This window comes from Panthera onca, chromosome X (assembly GCF_046562875.1).
Source record: "Panthera onca isolate mPanOnc1 chromosome X, mPanOnc1 haplotype 2, whole genome shotgun sequence".
Taxonomy (NCBI): Eukaryota; Metazoa; Chordata; class Mammalia; order Carnivora; family Felidae; genus Panthera; species Panthera onca.
The window spans coordinates 29,961,746-29,982,768 of record NC_138357.1 but is presented as its reverse complement, the minus strand read 5'-3'; the positions used below and the strand labels follow the sequence as shown (position 1 = coordinate 29,982,768).

Genomic DNA, 21,023 nt, shown 5'->3' with positions numbered 1-21,023 from the left:
CCTTGCCACCCTGTTCAGTTGACCTGCAAGTCCCAAGCCAGTGAATTAAGGCTGGTTCTACCATAGGTGAGTCTCATCTTCCCCTGTGCCTCTGAAGCAGTGCTTCTGAAACCGTAGCTGCCTCAGAATCCCCTGAAGAGCTTGTGAAAGCACCCATTTCTGGGCCTGCCCTCGGAGGTTCCGATTCAGCAGGTCTTGGGTGGAACCCAAGAATTCCTGGCTGGTGCTGACGAGGCTGTCGTGGGGCCCAAACTTTGAGAACCACCCTCTAAATCGGTGTCTGGGTCGAGGCCCAGCAGCACCATGTGGCCTGCAGGCCAGCTGGGCCATCCACCAGGTTTCCTTCCAAACCACACTCTAGAGCAGTGCTAATAGACGTTACGATGCAACTCACGTGTGTCACTTTTTCTAGTATCCACGTTAAGAAGTAAAAAGAAGTGGGCACAATTAATTTCAGTAGTACATTTTAACTCAATTTGGTATCGTTTCGATATGTAATCGGTATAAAATTATCAGTGAGGTATGTCCTTTTTATGCCTAACAGCGCGTCTCAAATGAGACCGGGCGTGTTTCAGTAGCCACATGCGGCTAGTTCCTGACACAGTGAGCCACGTAGCTCTAAAGACCTGACCTCCATCTCCCTCTTTACAAAAGTTGTTTTCACCTTGACATTTTAATTTATTTGGGGCCATAATAAAATAATTTAAAACAGGCTCGTCAAATGGTAGGAAGTGATACCTTTTAATGAAGGCATGGTGCGTCAAAACAAAGAGGTAAAATAAAAGAGAGATTGGAGTTAAAATGATTTATCTAAATAAAATCTGCCTTCCTTCCAGTTTATTACTTTAAAACAAACTTATTTTTGATGAGAACACATGCTGTCAAACGTATCTGTCAAGTGTAACAGAAAAGGCAGATTTCATGGGATATCGCTCTTTGGGGGATGCGGTTTGGAATGACGTCAGTGTTAATAAAATTCCCATGCACTTCTAAAAAATGAGAAACCGGAAACAGTGGACAGATTCTTTCTTCTTTCTTCATCTCGTTTTGTTCCTCCCAGCTGCAGGATGAAATGAGAGAAAATTAGCAATCATAGAGCCGTAACCACCAACGGTGACTTTCCAAACCTATGAAAACAGCCCTATATATACCTGCTACGTCCGTGGGCTATTTCTCAATGAGGAAAGAACACAGTTTCCTCTTGTAACCTGCACCCTTGTGCCTGGGGTGCTCGTGCGGCCCATGGCTTCGATCACGTGCTCCCACCAACCTGGCCTCCCTCTTGCCTAATACCATCAATGCTTTTTTCTTTCCCTCGAGAGGATTCTGGGATTTAAGAAAATCTTTTCACCTTAAAAGCCTATGCTCATTCCACAAACGATACTCCCTTACCCTCCCAGACCCTTGATACTCCGTATCTACCATACGAGAAACAGGCTGTTATTGTAAAATACACAGCTTTGAAAACGCAAAAAAGAAAAAAAAGTCAAATGTTAATCATTTAAATATATTCAAAGACAAGATATACTTCAAGACTTAATTACCAATTCAGTGATAAGTAATAGCCATACTATGACTAAGTTTCTTTGGACTGTCACATAAAATACAAAAGTCCACACCTGAATACTTAGGTATTAATCATTAAATGCAGTGCTACTTGAAATTCTGAACTTTTTGCCATTTGCATGTAATCACATTCGAAAGGGTATAGTCTCCTAGTTAGTACAAGGGGGTACATTTCCATGGCCAAGTAATGAATGCCCAAGTAGGAAACAGCCCAGCCACTTTAGCTGCTGCTTCGGCTGTTTTCTAAACAAAGACTGGTCTCAGTTACTGATACGTTTACCATTTGTTAGTAGTCTTATAGGTAGAGGACAAAAGAGCTCACAAGAACGAATGAGGAGCCATGAAATAGATTTCAAAATATACTGTGATTTCTATTACTAGGTACCTGAGTGTTGTGTTAACATTCTAAGTAGGTAAAACGGAATGTCTGAATTCATTTTAAACAAACTTATTAATTTATTGGGAGAATTAAGAGAAAAAAAAAACAACAACCCGGTCAGTAACAGGTAAATGTCAGGAATGGTTGGGTGATAGGTGGAGCTATACGGATACCTGGATTTTTTGGGCCTGTTCTGTGGTGGGTCCAAATGCTTTTCAGTGAGATCCTTCTTGTTGTTTGTTAAACGTCTCTTCTTCCCCGCTCTCTGAGACTTGCGCCTCCTTATCAGAGTTTTCCTGCTGATAGTTTGTTGTTCCTTTGGTGAAGAATAATACAGACTTTGGAGCAGACATTCACAGGAAGAAATAGCGTGATGCATAAGGAAGAGTGACGTCTAGTAGAGTACCCGCAGGAGAAGCGGGAGGATAGAAGGAACTAAGAGAAGAGCTGGGGCCCTTCCTCCTGGTTGATACAGCCCTTCCATGGCCCTCACCCTTCTGCTGCTTGGTCACTTTCACAGTGACATTCTTTCTTTCCAGTCAAGCTGCCACCCTGTGCTGCTATTATAACTGGCCCTCCGGAGAAGAAGGGATCAGAATCATCAAGTGTCTGCTGCATTGTGTGTGTTCTTGTCAGAGATTTCTTGCAACCATGTTTTGCCTCAACTCCAAATTCTCCCATGAAGCTCATTAGTCCCTCAATGCCTGAATATTTCAGTTTTCCCAAGTGCTCCCACGTCAGTTCATAATGATTGGGGATGAACGTTCTAAAACTTGGCATTTTTAACAGCCGTGGACAAAAATGAGGTGTGCCCCTGGCTCGCTCTATTCCTTCTGGCTGCACCCCCGTCTCGCCCTCTTGCGCACCCCTCCCACCCCTTGTACACCGCTGAACTGCAGACCCCTCCCGCCCCCTGCACCCCCATCTGCGCTGACCCGCACAGCCCCGCCCGCCCTCCTGCACATCCTCCCACCCTCCTGCACCTGCACCTACCCTGTGCAGACCTCCACCTACCCCGCGGCCTTCGGCTGTCTTAGCCGCGGCTGCCAGAAGGCGGCACGTTTCCTTCTCAAAGCCACTGGTAGCTACGGCACGGGGCTCCCACCCGGGCCCTCGGCCTTCAGTCTGGGGGCGCCCCCAACCTCGGCTTCTGTGCCCGGGCGCCCACAACCGCCCACAGCCCCGGCCCCTGGGACGCGCGGGTCCCCCTCACCCTCTGTGGCTGCCGTCTCCTCCTTGTCAGGCTCCTCCGCGGTCTCCCAGGTAGCCTCCTCCTCCTTTGACGACGACGACGACGACGACGATGAGCCCTGGGACTCGTGGGCCGCGGTCGCCGCTGGGGGCGCAGGGGGAACGTTGAGCTGCAGAGGCCGGGGCCGCACGAGGATGTGGTTGTTGTAGTGGACGAGGTGTAGCAGCGAATGCACCAGGTCCAGGAACGTAAAGCGGAAGCCCACCATTGGGAAATGGTGGGCGTCCACAATTACGTCCCCGGCGGCCTCCGGCTTTTCCGCCCCGTCCTCGTCTGCCGGCCCAAAGTCCGAGTCCTCGCCCGCCTCGAAGGCGTTCCCGCCCTCGGGGCCCACCGCCTCCTCCCTGAGGCCTTCCGCAGGCGCAGCCGAAACGGCAGCCTCGGCAGGGTGGGGCCCGGAGTCCCCTGCCGCTCCATCTCCGCCATCAGCCGCTCCGTCTCCGCCACTGGCCGCTCTGTCTCCACCGCCGGCCGCTCCGTCTCCGCCATCGGCCGCTCCGTCTCCGCCGCCGGCCGCTCCGTCTGCTCTATCGGCCGCTCCGTCTCCACCGCCGGCCACTCTGTTGCCCATGGCCATCATGTCTCCACCACCGGCCACTCCGTCTCCAGCCACTCCATCTCCGCCATCGGCCGCTCTGTCTCCGCCACCGGCTGCTCCGTCTCCTCCATCGGCCGCTCCGTCTCCACCACCGGCCACTCTGTTTCCAGCCACTCGGTCTCCTCCATCGGCCGCTCCGTCTCCTCCATCGGCCGCTCCGTCTCCACCGCCGGCCGCTCCGTCTCCGCCGCCGGCCGCTCTGTCGCCCATGGCCATCACGTCTCCACCGCCGGCCACTCCGTCTCCAGCCACTCCGTCTCCGCCTCCGGCCACTCCGCCTCCGGCCACTCTGTTGCCCATGGCCACCACGTCTCCGCCTCCGGCCCCTCCGTCTCCGTCTCCGCCTCCGCCTCCGGCCACCTCGTCTCCACCGGCCACTCCTGCTCCGACCACCCAGTCTCCGCCGGCCACTTCGTTTCCGGCCTCCCCGTCTCCGCCGGCCTCTCCATCTCCGGCCCCCCAGTTTCCGCCGGCCGCTCCGTCTCCACCTCCGGCCGCCCAGTCTCCTCCAGCCACTCCACCCCCACCCACCCAATCCCCGCCGGCCACTCTGTCTTCGTCTCCGGCCTCCCAGTCTCCATCTCCGGCCACCCATTCTCCGCCGGCCACTCCATCTCCCCCCACCCGATCTCCGCCGGCCACTCTGTCCTCGTCTCCGGCCTCCCGGTCTCCATCTCCGGCCACTGCCTCTCCGTCTCCAGCCACCCGTTCTCGGTCTCCGGCCACCCCGTCGCCACCGACCGCTTCGTCTCCGGCCATCCCATCGCCACCAGCCACTCCGTCTCCAGCGGCCACCCCATCGCCCCTGGCTACTCCATCACTGCCGGCCCCCGCCTCGCCGCCGGCCACCTCGTTGGCCCCTCCGGCCGCCGGGGCCCCCGCCTCATCCATGGGGCTCTCCTGGCCACCCGGGGCCTGGCCTCCATCTCCGGAGGCGGACATGGCACCAGGGAGTACCTCACCGGGGAGGCGACAGACGGGGCTGCGGCGACGCCGGAGGCTGCCCGCTGCCGCCGACGGGAGGCCGAGGGCAACGGGGCCCGGCGGGAGGTGGCCGCCGAGGGGGACAGCAGTCGGTGGCGGTGCCCGAGGAGGCCCCGGACGGGAAGGGCAGGGGGCGGTCGTGGGGAGCGGCCCACCCAGGCCTCCCCTCGGGCGACGCTGGCCGCGGCGGGTGAGTCCACCGGCCGCAGGACGGTGGGCGGGGCCAGAGGCGTCAACAATGGGCCACGTGCCCTCCTCTTGAGCTCCACCCTCATTCGTCCAGACGCAAAGAGTGACGTGCTCGGCGTCCAATGAATGACCGAGGCCCCTAGGGGTTGCTCCCACTTTACCTCCCTGTTTGTTCTTTGAGGCCTTAGGGTCTTGCCATTACTTTCGGGTCTGCGCAACTCCTGTCCTTTAAGTTTTACCACTGTCTGAAAAACTATAGTGGTCTAATAGTGAGACACTTTGGGCTATGTGAACTGTAAGGTGTTTCTTGATTTCCACCTGGTAATGACTCATGCAAGTAGGGACAGAGTCATAAAAATAGTATATAGCTCAGACCCCAGGAGTAGTAAAAATCTCCCAAGAAGAAAGAGAGAAGAAGTTGGACAACTTAACATGGTTAAAGCTACTTGGAAAGTAGACAAAATTGACATGGATGCAGTGTGGAAGGGACATGTGGGTGGCTCAGTCATTTAAGCATCTGACTTTGGCTTAGGTCATGATCTCAAATTGGTGGGTTGGTGGGTTCCAGCCCTGCATTGGGCAATTCGCTGGCAGCAGGAAGCCTGCTTGGGATTCTCTCTCTGCCCTTCCCCCACTTGTGCTCTCTCTCTCAAAAATAAATAAATAAACTTAAAAAAAAGAACTGAGTGTTGAAGAATTGGTGAATGAGAGGAACTAGAAGGTATTATAATGAACCCTGACAAATTTATTGCAGCACCCCAAAGAATGAACAAAAGGGAGATACTACTTTTCCAGGACCAAGTCATCTCCTAAGAGCTAATAAGCATGAAAAACTTTAAAAGGGTAAGCATCCAGGTTGCCTGGGTGGGTCAGTCAGTTAAGTGGTGGGCTCAGGTCATGATCCCCTCCAGATCTGTACGTTGGAGCCTTGCATCAGGCTCTGTGCTGAGAGCTTAGAGCCTGGAGCCTGCTTTGGATTCCGTGTCTCCCTCTCTCTCTCTCTGCCCCTACCCTGCTCATGCTCTGTCTTTCTCAAAAATGAATAAACATTACAATTTATTTTTTAAATAAAAGCGTAGGCTTCCTAGGATGTTTTTGAGGCAACAGTCCAAGACTTTTGATTTCAAAATCCACTTAATCAAGACCTCCAGCATAAGTAATTCTGAAAATCATGGAGAAATTTACTGCTATTTTCTACTCACTCTGGTAAAAAAAAAAGTTTTGTAATACTAAAAAAGTCTTTTGAAAAAAAATAGCAAATAATATTTTGGTGTTTAATACCAATAAATCCTATCAAGTTTAGGAGGGATGTTTTCCTTTCATCAACCCAGCAAAATTTCAATGTTCTTATTTTTCTTCTAGTCCCCACCTCAATAATAGAGCATGGTGCTATCATAAATCATTGGTTTAAATCTGGAAGGCAATGTAGAAAATTTCTAATTTGTAATCCTCACTATAAAGAGAGCAAAACTGAGGCAGAATCCCAGTCTGAGGTACAGATTTGGTTTTAACATTTAGCCCCTGATGTGATCTTAGGAAGGGTACTTACCATTTCTCTGCCTCAGTTTATCATTTGTGAAGTTAGAGTCATCATTACCTACATCTTACAATGTTGCTCTAAGAATAAAATAAGATAATGGAGTAAATGCCCTTCTTTTTACTGTGACGTTTTATATATATACAAGATATTATTGTATTACTAGTAACCTTTCCATTCTTGAACCACTGGAGAGAAACTATTGGGTAGTTTCTCAGGCCTTCAGAGAGAATCATCTAATCCAAAACCAAAATATAGTTGTTTCCAGATATATAGAGTTACACACTTCCTCCCTGGTTGAGTTCATACCCTGCCTTCAGTCAAGATTTCAGTGAAATAGGTAGACGGAATGAGATAGGATTATATTTAGGATATTAACCATCTGTTGAAAATATGTCCCTGGTTTCATTTTGTCTTCTAAGTTGGTTATATTTCTAAGCACACAATTTTTCATTTTTATGTTACAAAATCTGGTAATTTTTTTATGTTGTTTTTTGTTTTTTTTTTTTTTTTGGAGAGCATGTGCGAGTTGGGGAGAGGAGCAGAGGGGGAGAGAGTGAGAATCTTAAGCAGGCTCCACCTTCAGCGTGGATGCAAGGCTCAATCCCACAACCCTGGGATCATGACCTGAGCCAAAATCAAGCATCAGACACTCAACCGACTGAGCCACCCAGTACCCCATGATTTTAACACCATTCTAAGTTTGCAAATCTTTTGTTATCTAGAGAAAAATTTTATATTTTCTTCTTTTTGAAAATCTTTTGAATGTTTACATTTAACTCCTTAATCCATGTGGAATTAATACTGACACATAGCATAAGATTAAAATATCGGTTATTTTTAAATTTTAAACAGCTCACCTATAGCACTATTTGTTGAGTGCTTCTATAATGATGTGTGGCCATGTGCCATTTAGCACTTTCCATAAAGGTAGAAGAGATGCAAGAGAAAATGCATATTCTTCCAAAATTTCATAGCTGGAAAGGCCTTTAGATATTGAAGCTAAGTCTATTCGTTTTTAGATGGGGAAATTAAGGCCTAGAGCAGGTAACTAGCTTCCCCAAGGTCGTGCAACTTGATGGAGGAGCCACAACTAGATCCAGTCTCATGACCTTTAATCTGAAGTCCAAACAGGACTACTTCTTATACATGCAGCTTCAGGAGAAACTTGACAGCAGAAGGTTAATTAACCATGTACAAAGTAAATGGCCATGAGTTGAGGCTCTTGGAAAGTTCCAGACCAGCCCTCCTGATCCCCAACCAGCAAGTTTTTACTAGACACCTTCATATAATGTTTCTTGCAAGACCTTGCGAAGGACGGAGAAGCAAGTGCCATCGTCTCTGGTTGCATAACACTCTGTATTTGGGAGAAAGGACTACATGTTGAAAATGAAAAAGAAGAGCAGCCTCTGACATTCAGAGCTGGACTGGAACTCATGCTAGGCCATTTTATTCTCCTGTTGGACATAATCAATATCAGAACACCAATATCAGACAAGATCAGAGACCATGATGAAAGACAAAACAAGGCCATTTTATAATTTTAAGCAGAGACAAAAATAAGGTCACAGAATGTTAACATCTTCCTCTTGGCTAAAATGGATATCTACCACTTCTTTGCCAGTTACAACTTTATCCTGATTCTCATCTCCCCACCTTACAGATAAGATTTATTGAAATACCAATCATAGAACTGTCCCTACTTTGTAATAGCATCTTATCTAGAGCAAGCCCCTGTTTCCTTCAAAACTTCCCAAAATAATCCAGCCCAATCCCAATTCTTGTAATAGGTTCTTATACTTCTTACTGCAACACCACACAGTTCACCATGGTGTGTGTTTCTTCACTGCAGTGAGTATTAAGCGCCCTTGTTCAATTACAGGTATGTCCTTGTTGTCTTTGGATTGATGATGAAAAACATTTCCATATTTACATTGTAATATATTGACTCAGCCAAGTGAGTCAGGAGGCCTCAGCAAAGGCTTCCCAGAGGAGGGAAGACTTGGATTCAAAAGATGGGCATCATGCCCTGACTGAGAAGGACAGTAAAGGCAGGACATTGTCTCCACGTGGCCCTTGTTCAAATGCACTCACAACCTCGGAGGGTCCTTGGCTCTAAGAAAAGCCTGAGCCTTGGGGGTAGGGAAAGGAAACAGATGTCGCTTCCGGCCAGAGGGCAGACCTAGATGGCCTCTCGTGTGATGGAAGTCGTCTGGTGAGGAAGGCGTGGAAGAGGACACTCCCATTTCCTACCAGGTGCCATGACCAGGGCTGCCTCCACTGTTACATAGCAGAGACAAAGCTCCCGGGTAGATGGTTTTTCATGTGAAATCAGAGTATTCCTGCTTTCTTTACCTCCATGCTGTCTCCATCTAATCTTTTTTCAAAACTTTCAACAGGATCATCACTATTCACTTTAAAGAAGATAGCATGTTACCGAAAACAACACAAAGCAAAAACCATACAAGTGTCTTCCCAGGTCATGAAAAGCTAGGCTGTCCACTTGAAGCTACAGGACAAACACTCCAGACCCTAGTCATTCAATCATTTACTGAGTGAGTATTAAGTGCCTACTATCTGCCTGGAATTATGTTAGGGGTTGGGGAATCACAGGTACCTAAGACCCATGGCTTGTCCTAGTTCATGAGACATCTAGAGAGTTAGACAGATACTTGGATAATGATGACACAAGGTGCCAAGTGCTCTAACAGGGATGGGCATAAAGTGGGAGCATGGAAGAGAGAATGATTAGCTGGTGGAGGAGGAGAGGTGAAGGAAGTGGGTTGGTACCTGGGGAGGTGCTCAAGAGGAAGCATTTCAGGTGGGTCCTAAAACTAGGAGTTCAATTGGAACTAAAGGTGGGTGGAAGGGAGGTTAGTAAAGGTAAAGGAAACAGCATGAACAGTGGTAGAAATGGCTGTGTATGTGGGTGTGTATCTATCCAGGGAATGAAATGGCTGAAGCATTGGGCAGGGTGGCAGGTAGGCCTTTAAAGCTGATTGGGGCCATGAATACTTCATTAAGGAGTTTGCCCTTTCCTAAAAAGTAGGTCTTCTGCTTCTCAAACTATCAATGAGATGGTAGCAGAATTAGAATAGTTTGTGGTGCATTTAGGGATAAGTAGAGTCAAGAAAAGGTCTGCTAAGGCTGCTAAAGTCTTTCCAGCAAGTTTTAGTATCCATACTTTTTCTATTTGTAAAAATAATACATATTCTTTGTACAACAGATGAAAAAACAGATAAGCCAAAACAAGGAAGCAAAAATCACACATAACTTGCTCATGTAAATTTTAAGACCATAAGCCCATAGAAAAATGAGCAAAGGACATGGATGGATAAATCATAGATACATATGGTTTTTATACATATGGGCAAATGACTTTTGAGCATATGAACATATGCTCAAACTCAATGCAAATTAATATTATATTGAAGTAATGGTAATCATTTATTAAGTGCTCATTATAGGTTGGGCACTGTTTTAAGCACTTGCATAGATTATCTTAATTCCTTCTTGCAATAAACCTATGATGTGACTACTATTATTATCCATATTTTGCAAATTAGGAAACCAAAACATACAGAGGTTTAGCAACTTCCCCAAGGATGCACAGCCAGTAATGTGCAGAACTTGAATTAAGAAAATAAAAATCAGGGGCACCTGGGTGGCTCAGTCAGTTGAGTGTCTGACTCTTGATTTTAGCTCAGGTCATGATCACACAGTTGTGAGATCGAGTCCCACATTGGACTCCATGCTGAGCTTGGAGCCTGCTTGGGATTCTCTCTCTCCCTCTCTCTTTACCTCTCCCCTGCTTGTGCTCTGTCTCAAAATAAATAAATAAACATTAAAAACAAAAGAAAAGAAAAATCACCCTTAATTCCTTACTCAGAAATAATCACTCTGCTATTTTGTATATAGCTCAGTTTCATTTTTTCAGGTTGGTAAGAAACTATAATTCTTTTTTTAAATGTTTATTTTTGAGGGGGGGGGGGACAGGATCTGAAGCAGGGTCTGTGCTGACAGCAGAGAGCCCAATGTGGGGCTCAAACTCACTAACTGTGAGATCATGACCTGAGCTGAAGTCAGACACTTAGCCAACTGAGCAACCTAGGTGCTCCTATAATTCTTTTTAAGTTTATTTATTTATATTGAGAGAGAGAGAAAGGGATAGTGTGCATGTGCATGCCCCAGCAGGGCAAGGGCAGAGAGAGAGGGAGAGAGAGACTCCCAAGCAGGCTCTGCTCCATCGCAGAGCCCATCTCGGGGCTCAATCTCACCAACCATGACACCATGACCTGAGCAGAAATCAAGATTAGGATGCTTAACTGACTGAGCCACCCAGGCACCGCAGAAACTATAATTTTTAACTCTCCTCTTTGACTAGAGATTTCCACTCCCATACCCTTAAATAGAAAGTTGGCTATTGATTGCCGATAGATATTCTTTATCATGTTAAGAAAGTTTCCTGTTCCTCTATCATTAACGGTTTGTGGCTTAGGGTAAATTGTCTCTCTGGTCTTGAGTTTCATTTCTTGAAGGTAATAGTTACCATCCCACAGGGTTTTTGTGAATGTTCACTGTGATAATATACAATGAACATTATCAGAATTAAGGGTTATTAGTGAGGTTTGTCAGGATTTCCTCACTTTCTAAGTATGCATTTATTTCAGAGGAAGTAGAACTCTAATTTTAGTCCTCTGGTCCACCTTAAACCAATAAATGCTTGCTGTATGCATAGAAGAAAGTACTAGAAATACATGCCTATGGATCCCACCTCCTCCATTTTTATGATCTTAGTCATTTTCATGGGAATTTCCCTCCCAGGTTATCCCATGGATGCCTTCTTAGAATTCAGGTTTTAGTCAAAGAGTACTCACCAAGGATCCTCCCTGATCACCCTAACTAAAGCTATCACCACTCCCTCCCCATTGACTCTCATATCCATACCCCAGTCTAATTTTTTCATAGCTTAGAACTTTTCCCATTTAACCAATTTTTATCTTTGTTGTTATAATCTCTATCGCCATTAACCCCCATCACACCACCTCCCCACCACAAAGGCAGGGCTTGTGGTCTGTTTTCTTCACTATGTCCCCCAAATACCTAGAACAACACCTGGAGCATAGTGAATACTCAAACATTTATTAAATGACTACATTAGTCCCTACTTGTCCACGGTTTCAGCTACCCATGGTCAACTGCAATCCCAAAGCAGGTTGTCCTCCTCCTGGTATTGTCAGAAGGTCAATAGTAGCCTAATGCTATGTCACAATCCCTACATTGTTCACCTCACTTCATCTCATCAGGTAGGCATTATATCATCTCACATCATTACAAGAAGAAGGGTGAATACAGGATGTAAGATATTTTGAGAGAGAGAGACTACATTCACATAATTATTACTGTATTAATTGTTCTATTTTATTATTAGCTATTGTTAATCTCTTACTTTGCCAAATTTATACATTAAACTTTATCATAGGTATGTATAGGAAAAAACATAGTATATATAAAGTTTGGTACTATCTGTGGTTTCAGGCATCCACTTGGGGTCTTGGAATGTATCCTCCACAGATAAGGGGGGGGACTATTGTATAAGCAGCTTGTTTTCTCTACATTGGTTAATTGTACAAGGTACAAAACCAAATGTTACTAGGTTGTAGAATTACATTTATGAATTGGGTGAGCCCCCAATAGGTTAGTGAGATTAAAGTTGAGCCTGGCTGTCAAAAATAAATAAACATTAAAAAAAATTAAAAAAAGGGGGGGCACCTGGGTGGCTCAGTCGGTTGAGCATCCGATTTTGGCTCAGATCGTGATCTCATGGTCTGTGAGTTCAAGCCCAGAGTCGGGCTCTGTGCTGACAGCTCAGAGCCTGGAGCCTGCTTGGGATTCTGTCTCCCTCTCTCTCTGCCCCTTCCCCACTCATGCTCTGTCTCTCTCTCTCTCTCTCTGTCAAAAATAAATAAACATTAAAAAAAATTTAAAGTTGAGCCTGGAATTGCTGTGAAGTGTTGGTAATTTCCCCAGATACCAGTATATCTCATATTGCTAGAGGGTATAACTATCCTTAGATTGAGGGGGCAGCTTTATAAGAAAAATGTCTTAATTTAACAGTTAAAAGCGTATATAAGATTGCAAGGGATTATATCAGTGTTAAAGTTTGTTCGCTTTAGGAGTGCCTGGGAGGCTCAGTCTGTTGGGCCTCTGACTCTCGATTTTGGCTTGGGTAATGGTTGAGAGATCAAGCCCCACGTCAGGCTCCATGCTGGGCATGAAGCCTGATTAGGATTCTATCTCTAAAAAATACAAATACATAAATAAATAAGTTTTGTTTGCTTTGTGGTCAGCTAACACTGAATTACAACTTGTGGAGGTTAGAGGTTACATGTAAGCCAACTTGCTGCCTCTTTATATAGTGTAAGTTAAAATCTTCCAAAACTTTCTTCCACTGCCTTGTCACAGGGTTTGAAATTCCCCATCTTGGCATCATTTCATAGGCCCTTTCAGAGGTAAGTTCATTGTAAGTTAGAATGGTATCATAACCTATCTGAACCTATCATTAACCAAATGTTATTCAAGGCAGGGTCTTGAAGAAATAGAACAGAAATTCTGAGAAGAGGCAAGGAGTAGAGGAATGAGGATGACATCTGGAGCATCGGGTGCGCCCAGAGAAGGGAAGTCTGTATGCAGAATGACAGTGGGTAATCCTGATTTTAGGTGCCTGGAGATAATGTTTGAGACGGAGAGGAGGACAGAGGTCACTGCCTGGAAATGAAGGGCATTTGAAAAAGAGACAAAGGAACTAGAGAAGCAACTGTCTCACTTTTATAGTTTTGCCTGAGGCTAACTTGTCTCTGGAGGTACTTGGTACTTTAAGACAGAAAATGAATAAGACGCTTTGAGGTTCCAACCAGTGAGGAGCTCACAATTTAGGAAGGCTCATGTAAAGCAGATTATGAAGTATGCTATTGTGACATATGGGAGAGGAAGTCATTAATGCCATCCAGATAAGGTAGCTAAGTAACCTTAACAGAATGTGGAAACAAGACCTTCTTGCCAAACTCATGGGCCACCTTTCTTTCTGTGATCAACTGCCCTTTCACCCACTTTCTCATCTAGATTCTAGAGGTTAGGCCCATTTGCTACTTAAAGTCATACATAAAACTATAGCAATACTTGGGCACATGGGTCTCGGTTGAGCATCCGACTCTTGCTTTCCGCTCAGGTCATGGTCCCAGGGTTGTAGGATTGAGCCCTGCATTGAACCTTGCATTGAGCCCCACACGGGGCTCTGCACTAAGCATGGAGCCTGCGTAGAATTCTCTCTCTCTCCCCCTCTGCCCCTCATCCCTACTCTCACGCTCTCTCTCTCTCTAAAGTAATTTAAAAAGGGGCGCCTGGGTGGCTCAGTCGGTTAAGCGGCCGACTTCGGCTCAGGTCATGATCTCGCGGTCCGTGAGTTCGAGCCCCGCGTCGGGCTCTGTGCTGACAGCTCAGAGCCTGGAGCCTGTTTCGGATTCTGTGTCTCCCTCTCTCTGACCCTCCCCTGTTCATGCTCTGTCTCTCTCTGTCTCAAAAATAAAAATAAAATAAAAAAGTTAAAAAAAAAATAAAGTAATTAAAAAAAAGCTATAGCCATACTAATATGAACTTCCGAAGGGCCCATGTAACCCCTCTCTAGCTTAAGAAATAAAGCAGTAGAAATGGAGTTGAAGCTCTGCGTATCTTTTTCTCAAGTAGTAACCAGTATTATGAATTTGGTGTTTCACTCCCATGTGCATTTTCCCTTTGTCTTCATTTTCTTGAATGAAACATGTGTTGTTAAATACACACTTTTATGCCAAAGTATGTAGTATTTTTTTTCATATTTTCAAACATTACGTAAGTGGCATCATAATATTTTTATTCTTCTGCAACTAGCTTTGTGCCTTAGTCCTTTCTGCACCACCACCACCTAATCATTACCTTCAGAGATGTATGTGGTTCAGGATCCAGTGATCTCTGGTCTCCTCATCCCCAGCCCAGTCCTTGCTGATCTATTCAGTTTACCTACAACATTTTAAAGCCAGTGAATTAAAGTTGGTTTTACCTTAGGTGAGGGTCAGCTTCTCCTGTTGTTTTACGCCAAAATACAGACCTCGGCTCAGCCGAACCATATGGCATCCTGGCAGTCCTAGATTATCACATTGGGAGCCACACTTTGAAAATCAGTGCTATAGAGCATCTTTTCCCCCTTGATATTTTAGCCTCCGTTCAACAAAAAGCCTCTGATACAAACTTACCAAAAGATGAAAGGATAGCATTCCTAGAAGGTAGAGTGGTGCAAAAACTGCTTTGTTAACAGTTTAAATGTACTTAATGACAAAGTATAAAATGAAAACAAGACTTTATTAACACCCTAGTGACTAATCACCTGACTATGACAAAGTTTCTTTTAATTTAACAGTCAATACAAAAATCCTCAAGCTAATAGTTATCGAATATGGTCTGACTGGACCCTTAACCACACACTTGGTCGGGTTAAAAGGGCGTCAACTAGTTAGTATAAGAGTCTACATTCTACTATACAGGGAGGAAGGCACAAGTATGCAAGCTGTCTTGGAAACTGCTTCAGTAGGTTTCTCAGGAAGGTTTTCTAAACCACTCTTGGTCTCTAAGTATTCTGATATTTTACAGCTGTAGTCTTACAGATATGACAAAAGTACTTCCCAAGAATCAAACACTGCAAGTACATAGAGTACGGTGAATTCTTTATCTGTCACAAAAGTGGGGGACAAGTGAAATTCTAAGAAGAAAACACTAGTTTTAAAACCTTTATAAAGCTACTTATTTAGCTACCCAGAAAATTTTTTTAAATGAAGCTCTAAGCAATTCAGAGTATGTGTAAGCTATTCTTTAAATGATATATAACATACCTGGCTCACTGCTACTTGCAGTCTGCAAAGTTGAGTTTGGTTTAGGGTTCTCTTTCTACTTTTGGTTAATCTTTTTCTTCCTCTTCATTTTTTTCTTTTTCTTGCCTGGGCTCTTCTCCTGTGTCATAGTCATCATCATTCTGTGTCCTACGAAGTATCATGCTGATCTTTGGACTGGATGCTCATGGAAAAAGAACCCCAACTGAAGGTCTTCAGGAATTTTAGCTGTAATAAACCTACTCAGCATTCCTAACTGAGCATTTCAGGACTCTAAAAGTAATTGAAGAATGAGTCTTTAGAAATTGTTTTGTAGATGATCCTAGAAGCTCCTTTTTTTGTGCTATCCTGTTGTGTAATGCATTCTGAGTGACATTCCTCTTCCTGCAAAGTATTTGTCATCCAATGCAGCCTGTAACCTATGGTCCATAAGAAAAGAAGGGATCAGAATCATCTGGGTATGACCTCATTATATATGTTTTAGTCAACACCTCTTTTGAGAAATATTCACTGGACTCAGAGAAATTCTATGAAAGTCATAGGCTCACCAGCATTGAAGAGCTTGAGCAAAATATCTTTCAGGTGCTATAAAATAGGATCATTGGGTTTCTGACCACATTTCTGAGCAACTCTGCATTCTTCAAAACTTTCATGCCAAAATAAAGAATTTTTTAGGGTAGACTTTACCTTCAGACGTTTTCTAAAGTTTTGTCTTCTTTTTTAATTTCCTTAACTGTCTCCTTAACATCCGGTTCCACTTATTTTCATCTTCTGTAGGCTCATAAGGTGATTTGTATCTCTTATCAAACAGAGGTTGATAGGGACAGGTATATTTTCTCTCAGTACCATGAATTGCTTTATGACATTTAGATTTTATTTTTGTCTGTTCTATCTGGAGTATTCGGAAAGCAGTAAGTCACTGCTTAATGACATTAGGCAAGTCTTAAAAGAAGTTTACACATGCTCAAACTGAATCTATCACATTTTTCTTGGGAAGCTACCTCAGCCTGAGGAATTTGCCTCCTCTCCACAGTTATTTTCTTCCGTGCAGTCTTCAACAACAAGGTGGCCATCCACGTTTGTTGCACCTTGTGATGCCAGTGCCACAGCCTCCCTGGCAGAAAAGAGCCTCCTGAGCATAGCTTGAGAGTCTTTTGCTTGCCTGTGTCAATGCCTTTATCCTCCTCCTCATTGTCTGTGAGGCTCAAGTGTTCTCCATCCCCTAATTAAGACGGGAGGCTCAGGAGGGTGTCAGTGGGGAAAGATGATGGGCAGTCCCTCAGCACCATATTGTATCGTTCTGGTGTCATGTGGCCTACTCCTTCCTCTTGGGCTTATGAACTGTCTCCACAGCATGAGGGTTAATGTCGTCAGCATTCCCGGGACATCACCATTTTCCTCTCCTCCCCCTCTATCCCTCACAGCAGTCTCTCCTGGTTGGGCAAATGGAGCTGGTTTTATGTCGCTTTCATCAGACATGTTGGGGGCAGCCAGGTGCCTCCTCACTAGCTATGACTGGGAAGCAGGGACACAGGTGAGAACAAATGAGGATGTGGTGGTGGCAGTGCTTCTGGGGTGAGGACGATGGGCTGTGGTTGCCATGGTGGCCACCACTGCTGGAGAACCTTGCCTAGTGGATTCCCTGTCAGCCTTGAGCTGGTATTTAAATCTGACCAGTAACAGACACATGAAAAGTTGCTCAACATCATTCATCATCAGGGAAATACAAATCAAAACCACTGTGAGATACAACCTCACACCTGTCCGAATGGCTAAAATTAACAACTCAAGAAACAACAGATGTTGTCAAGGATGTGGAGAAAGGGGGAACCCTTTTGCACTGCTGATGGGAATGCAAACTGGTGCAGCCACTCTGGAAAACAGTATGGAATTTCCTGAAAAAATTAAAAATAGAACTACCCTGAAACCCAGCAATTGCACTACTAGGAATTTGTCTAAAGGATACAAAAATACTGATTTGAAGGGGCACATGCACCCCAATGTTTAAAGAAGCATTATCAACAATAGCCAAATTATGGAAAGAGCCCAAATGTCCATAAACTGATGAATAGATAAAGAAGATGTGATGTGTATACACAATGGAATATTATTTGGCAATCAAAAAGAATGAAATTATGGGGGTGCCTAGGTGTCTCAGGGTGCTTGATTTCAGCTTGGGTGATGATCTCGAGGTTCATATATTTGAGACCCGTGTTGAGCTCTGCACTGGTCGTGCAGAGCCTGCTTGGGATTCTCTCTCTCCCTCTCTCTCTGCCCCTCTCGTGTTCTCTCTCTCTTTCTCTTTCAAAATAAATAAACTTAAAAAAAAGAATGAAATCATGCCATTTACAACAACCTGGATGGAAATAGAATGTGTTATATAGTAAGCATAATAAATCAGTCAGAGAAAGGCAAATGCCATATGATTCCACTCATATGTGGAATTTAAGAAACACAACAGATGAATATAGGGGAAGGGAAGGAAAAATAAGATAAAAACAGAGAGGGAAGCAAACCATAAGAGACTCTTAAATAAAGAGAACAAACTAAGTGTTGCTGGAGGGGAGGTGGTGGGGGGATGGGCTAAATGGGTGATGGGCATTAAGGAGGGCACTCGTTGGGATGAGCACTGGGTGTTATATGTAAGTGATGAATCACTAAATTCTACTCCTGAAATCATCATTACACTATATGTTAACTAACTTGGATTTCAATTAAAAAAAAAATATGGTCAAGGTCAGGGCAAGTTGAGGAAGAGCTCAGGAAAGGTCAAATTGCTGTTCCCTCCAGCAAGTTTCTCCTGCTGACCCTGGAGGCCTCTAGGTCTAAACTCATTTTCTATGAAGTGGTAATTGACAGGTGGTCTCTTTGTCACCCCACCTGCCACATTGCCTTCAGTTTGCTTCTGTGAGGAGGGCTCATTGCTTCCCTCTCCATGCAGACCTCAGGAAGAAAGACTAGTTTATGATTACCAATATGTCATATGCAAATGATTTAAGATAAGTAGCTTTTTTTAAATGCAATTAAAAACATTTAAATTCAAGTTAGTTAACATATAGTGTAATGATAAATTCTAGAATAGAATTTAGTGATTCATCACTTATGTGTAACACCCAGTGCTCATCCCAACAAGTGCCCTCCTTAATGCTCATCACCCATTTAGCCCATCCCCCCACCCAACACTCTTCCAGCAACCCTCAGTTTGTTCTCTGTATTTAAGTCTCTTATGGTTTGTCTCCCTCTCTGTTTTTATCTTATTTTTGTTTCCCTTCTCCTATGTTCATCTCTTTTGTTCTGTTAAGTCCATCCATTCCAGTGTGTCATTCATAGCCATGTTTCCTTCTTGACTTTCTGCTTATATGATCTGTCCCTTGCTGTAAGTGGAGTGTTGAAGTCCCCTACTATTATGGTATTATTATCAAAGAGTTTCTTTATATTTGTGATTGATTCATATATTTGGGTGTTTTATGTTGGGGGCATAAATATTTATAATTTTTAGGTCTTCTTGGTGGAAAGACCCCTTAATTATGATATAATGCCCTTCTTTATCTCTTTTTACAGTCTTTTAAAATCTAGTTTGTCTGATATAACTATGGCTAATCCAGCTTTCTTTTGACAACCATTGGCATGATAGATGTTTCTCCATATCTTTACTTTCAATATGCAGGTGTCTTTAGGTCTAAAATGAGTTTCTTGTAAACAGTCTATAGATGAGTCTTGTTTTCTTATCTATTCTGATACCCTATGTCTTTTGATTGGAGCATTTAGTCTGTTGACATTTAGAGTGAGTACTGAAAGATATGAATTTAGTACCATTGCATTGCCTGTAGAGGTGGTGTTTCTGGTGATATTCTCTGGTCCTTTCTAGTCTTTCTTGCTTTTGGTCTTTTTTGTTTTGCCTTTTCTCCAGTCAAAGAATCTGGCTTAAAATTTCTTGTAGGGCTGGTTGAGTGGTCATGAACTCCTTTAGTTTTTGTTTATCTGGGAAAGTCTTTATCTCTCCTTGTATTTTGTATGACAACCTTGCTGGAAAAAGAATTCTTGACTGCATATTTTTCTAATTCAGCACATTGAATATTTCCTGCCACTCCTTTCTGGCCTGCCAAGATTCTGTGGATAGGTCTGCTGTGAACCTGATCTGTTTTCCCTTAAGGTTAAAGACTTTTTTCCCTTGATACTTTCATAATTCTTTCCTTATCTGTGTATTTTGTGAATTTGACTATGATATGCCCTGGTGATGGTTGAATCTAATGGGAGTTTCCTGGATTAGGAATGTTTTCTGCTATAATTTGCTTACATAAACCTTCTGTCCTTTTTTCTCCCTCTTCATATTCTGGGATTCCTATGATTGGGTTGTTACTCCTTTTTAATAAGTCACTGAGTTGTCTAAGTGTTGTATCATGCTCTTTTGCCTTTGTTTCCCTCTTTTTCTGCTTCATTATTCTCTATAATTTTATCTTCTATATCACTGATTTGCTGCTCTGCTTCATCCATCCTTGCCATTGTGGCATTTATTTGAGATTGCATCTTGTTTATAGCATTTTTAATTTTGGCCTGACTAGATTTTCTTTTATTTCCATAGAAAGAGATTCTGTGGTGTCTTCTATGATTTTTTCAACCCCTGCTATTCTTTTTTTTTCAATTTTTTAATGTTTATTTATTTTTGAGAGAAAGGGACAGAGTGTGAGTAAGAGAGGGCAGAGAAAGAGGGAGACACAGAATCTGAAGTAGGCTTCAGGCTCTGAGCCATCAGCACACAGCCCGATGCAGGGCTCGAACTCATGAACCATGAGATCATGACCTGAGCTGAAGTCGGATGCTCAACCGACTGAGCCACCCAGGTGCCCCATCCCCAGCTAGTATTCTTATCGTGGTTCTAAACTCTAGTTCAGATATCTTACTTATATCTGTGTTGGTTAATTCCCTGGCTGTCATTTCTTCCTGTTCTTTCTTTTGGGGTGAGTTCCTTCCTTTGTCATTTTGGAAGAAAAAAAATTATAAAATAAAAAATTAAAATTAAAAAATTAGAATCACAACAAAAAATCAAATAAAGGACGCTAGATCCTAGGTGTGTTTTGTTCTGCTTGTTGAAAGATCGTAGGTGTGTTTTGTTCTGCTTGTTGAAAGAAGCTTGATAGAAAAGAGAAAAAAGGGAAAGGAAAGAAAAGAAAAGTAAGAAAAAATTTAAAAATTAAAAAATATTTATATAATAGAATAGAACAAAATAAAATGAAATAGAATAAAAAATTTAAAAATAAAAAAGTAAGAAAATAAAAACAAAAATTTTTCTTTCTGCATCCAAGAAATAGAAACTAAGAAAAAAGAAATCAATTTAAGCAAAAACAGAAGCCAAGAAAATGAACCAATAAATGAACCAGCAAACAGAACGAACCTTAATGAAGTTAGATACAATTTCCCCTAGAACTGAAACTTTGATGCACACTATAGTCTATACACTAAGCGGGTGGACAGATTTGTGCTTGCTTTCTGAGGGATGTGCTTGGAGGATGCAGTTGGGCGGGGCTTGGTGTAATGACTCCATTCTCCACTAGGTGGCACTGCTTAGCTTAGTGGGGTGGATCAGTGTGTGTGTGCACATGTGC

At 43.8% G+C, this 21,023-nt stretch overlaps 1 protein-coding gene across 1 annotated transcript; it reads right to left on the bottom strand.

Annotated features, from left to right (window-relative positions):
• Window positions 1-722: 722 nt before the first annotated feature.
• LOC145713718 (uncharacterized) lies at window positions 723-7,841 on the bottom strand. The gene is made up of 4 exons (XM_081792600.1): window positions 7,704-7,841; window positions 3,159-5,133; window positions 2,119-2,261; window positions 723-1,060 (listed from the first exon to the last, which is right to left on the bottom strand). The coding sequence occupies exons 1-3, from the start codon at window positions 7,839-7,841 to the stop codon at window positions 2,161-2,163; spliced, it is 2,214 nt and encodes a 737-aa protein (XP_081648726.1). The 3' UTR covers window positions 723-1,060; window positions 2,119-2,160.
• Between the last annotated feature and the right edge of the window lie 13,182 nt (window positions 7,842-21,023).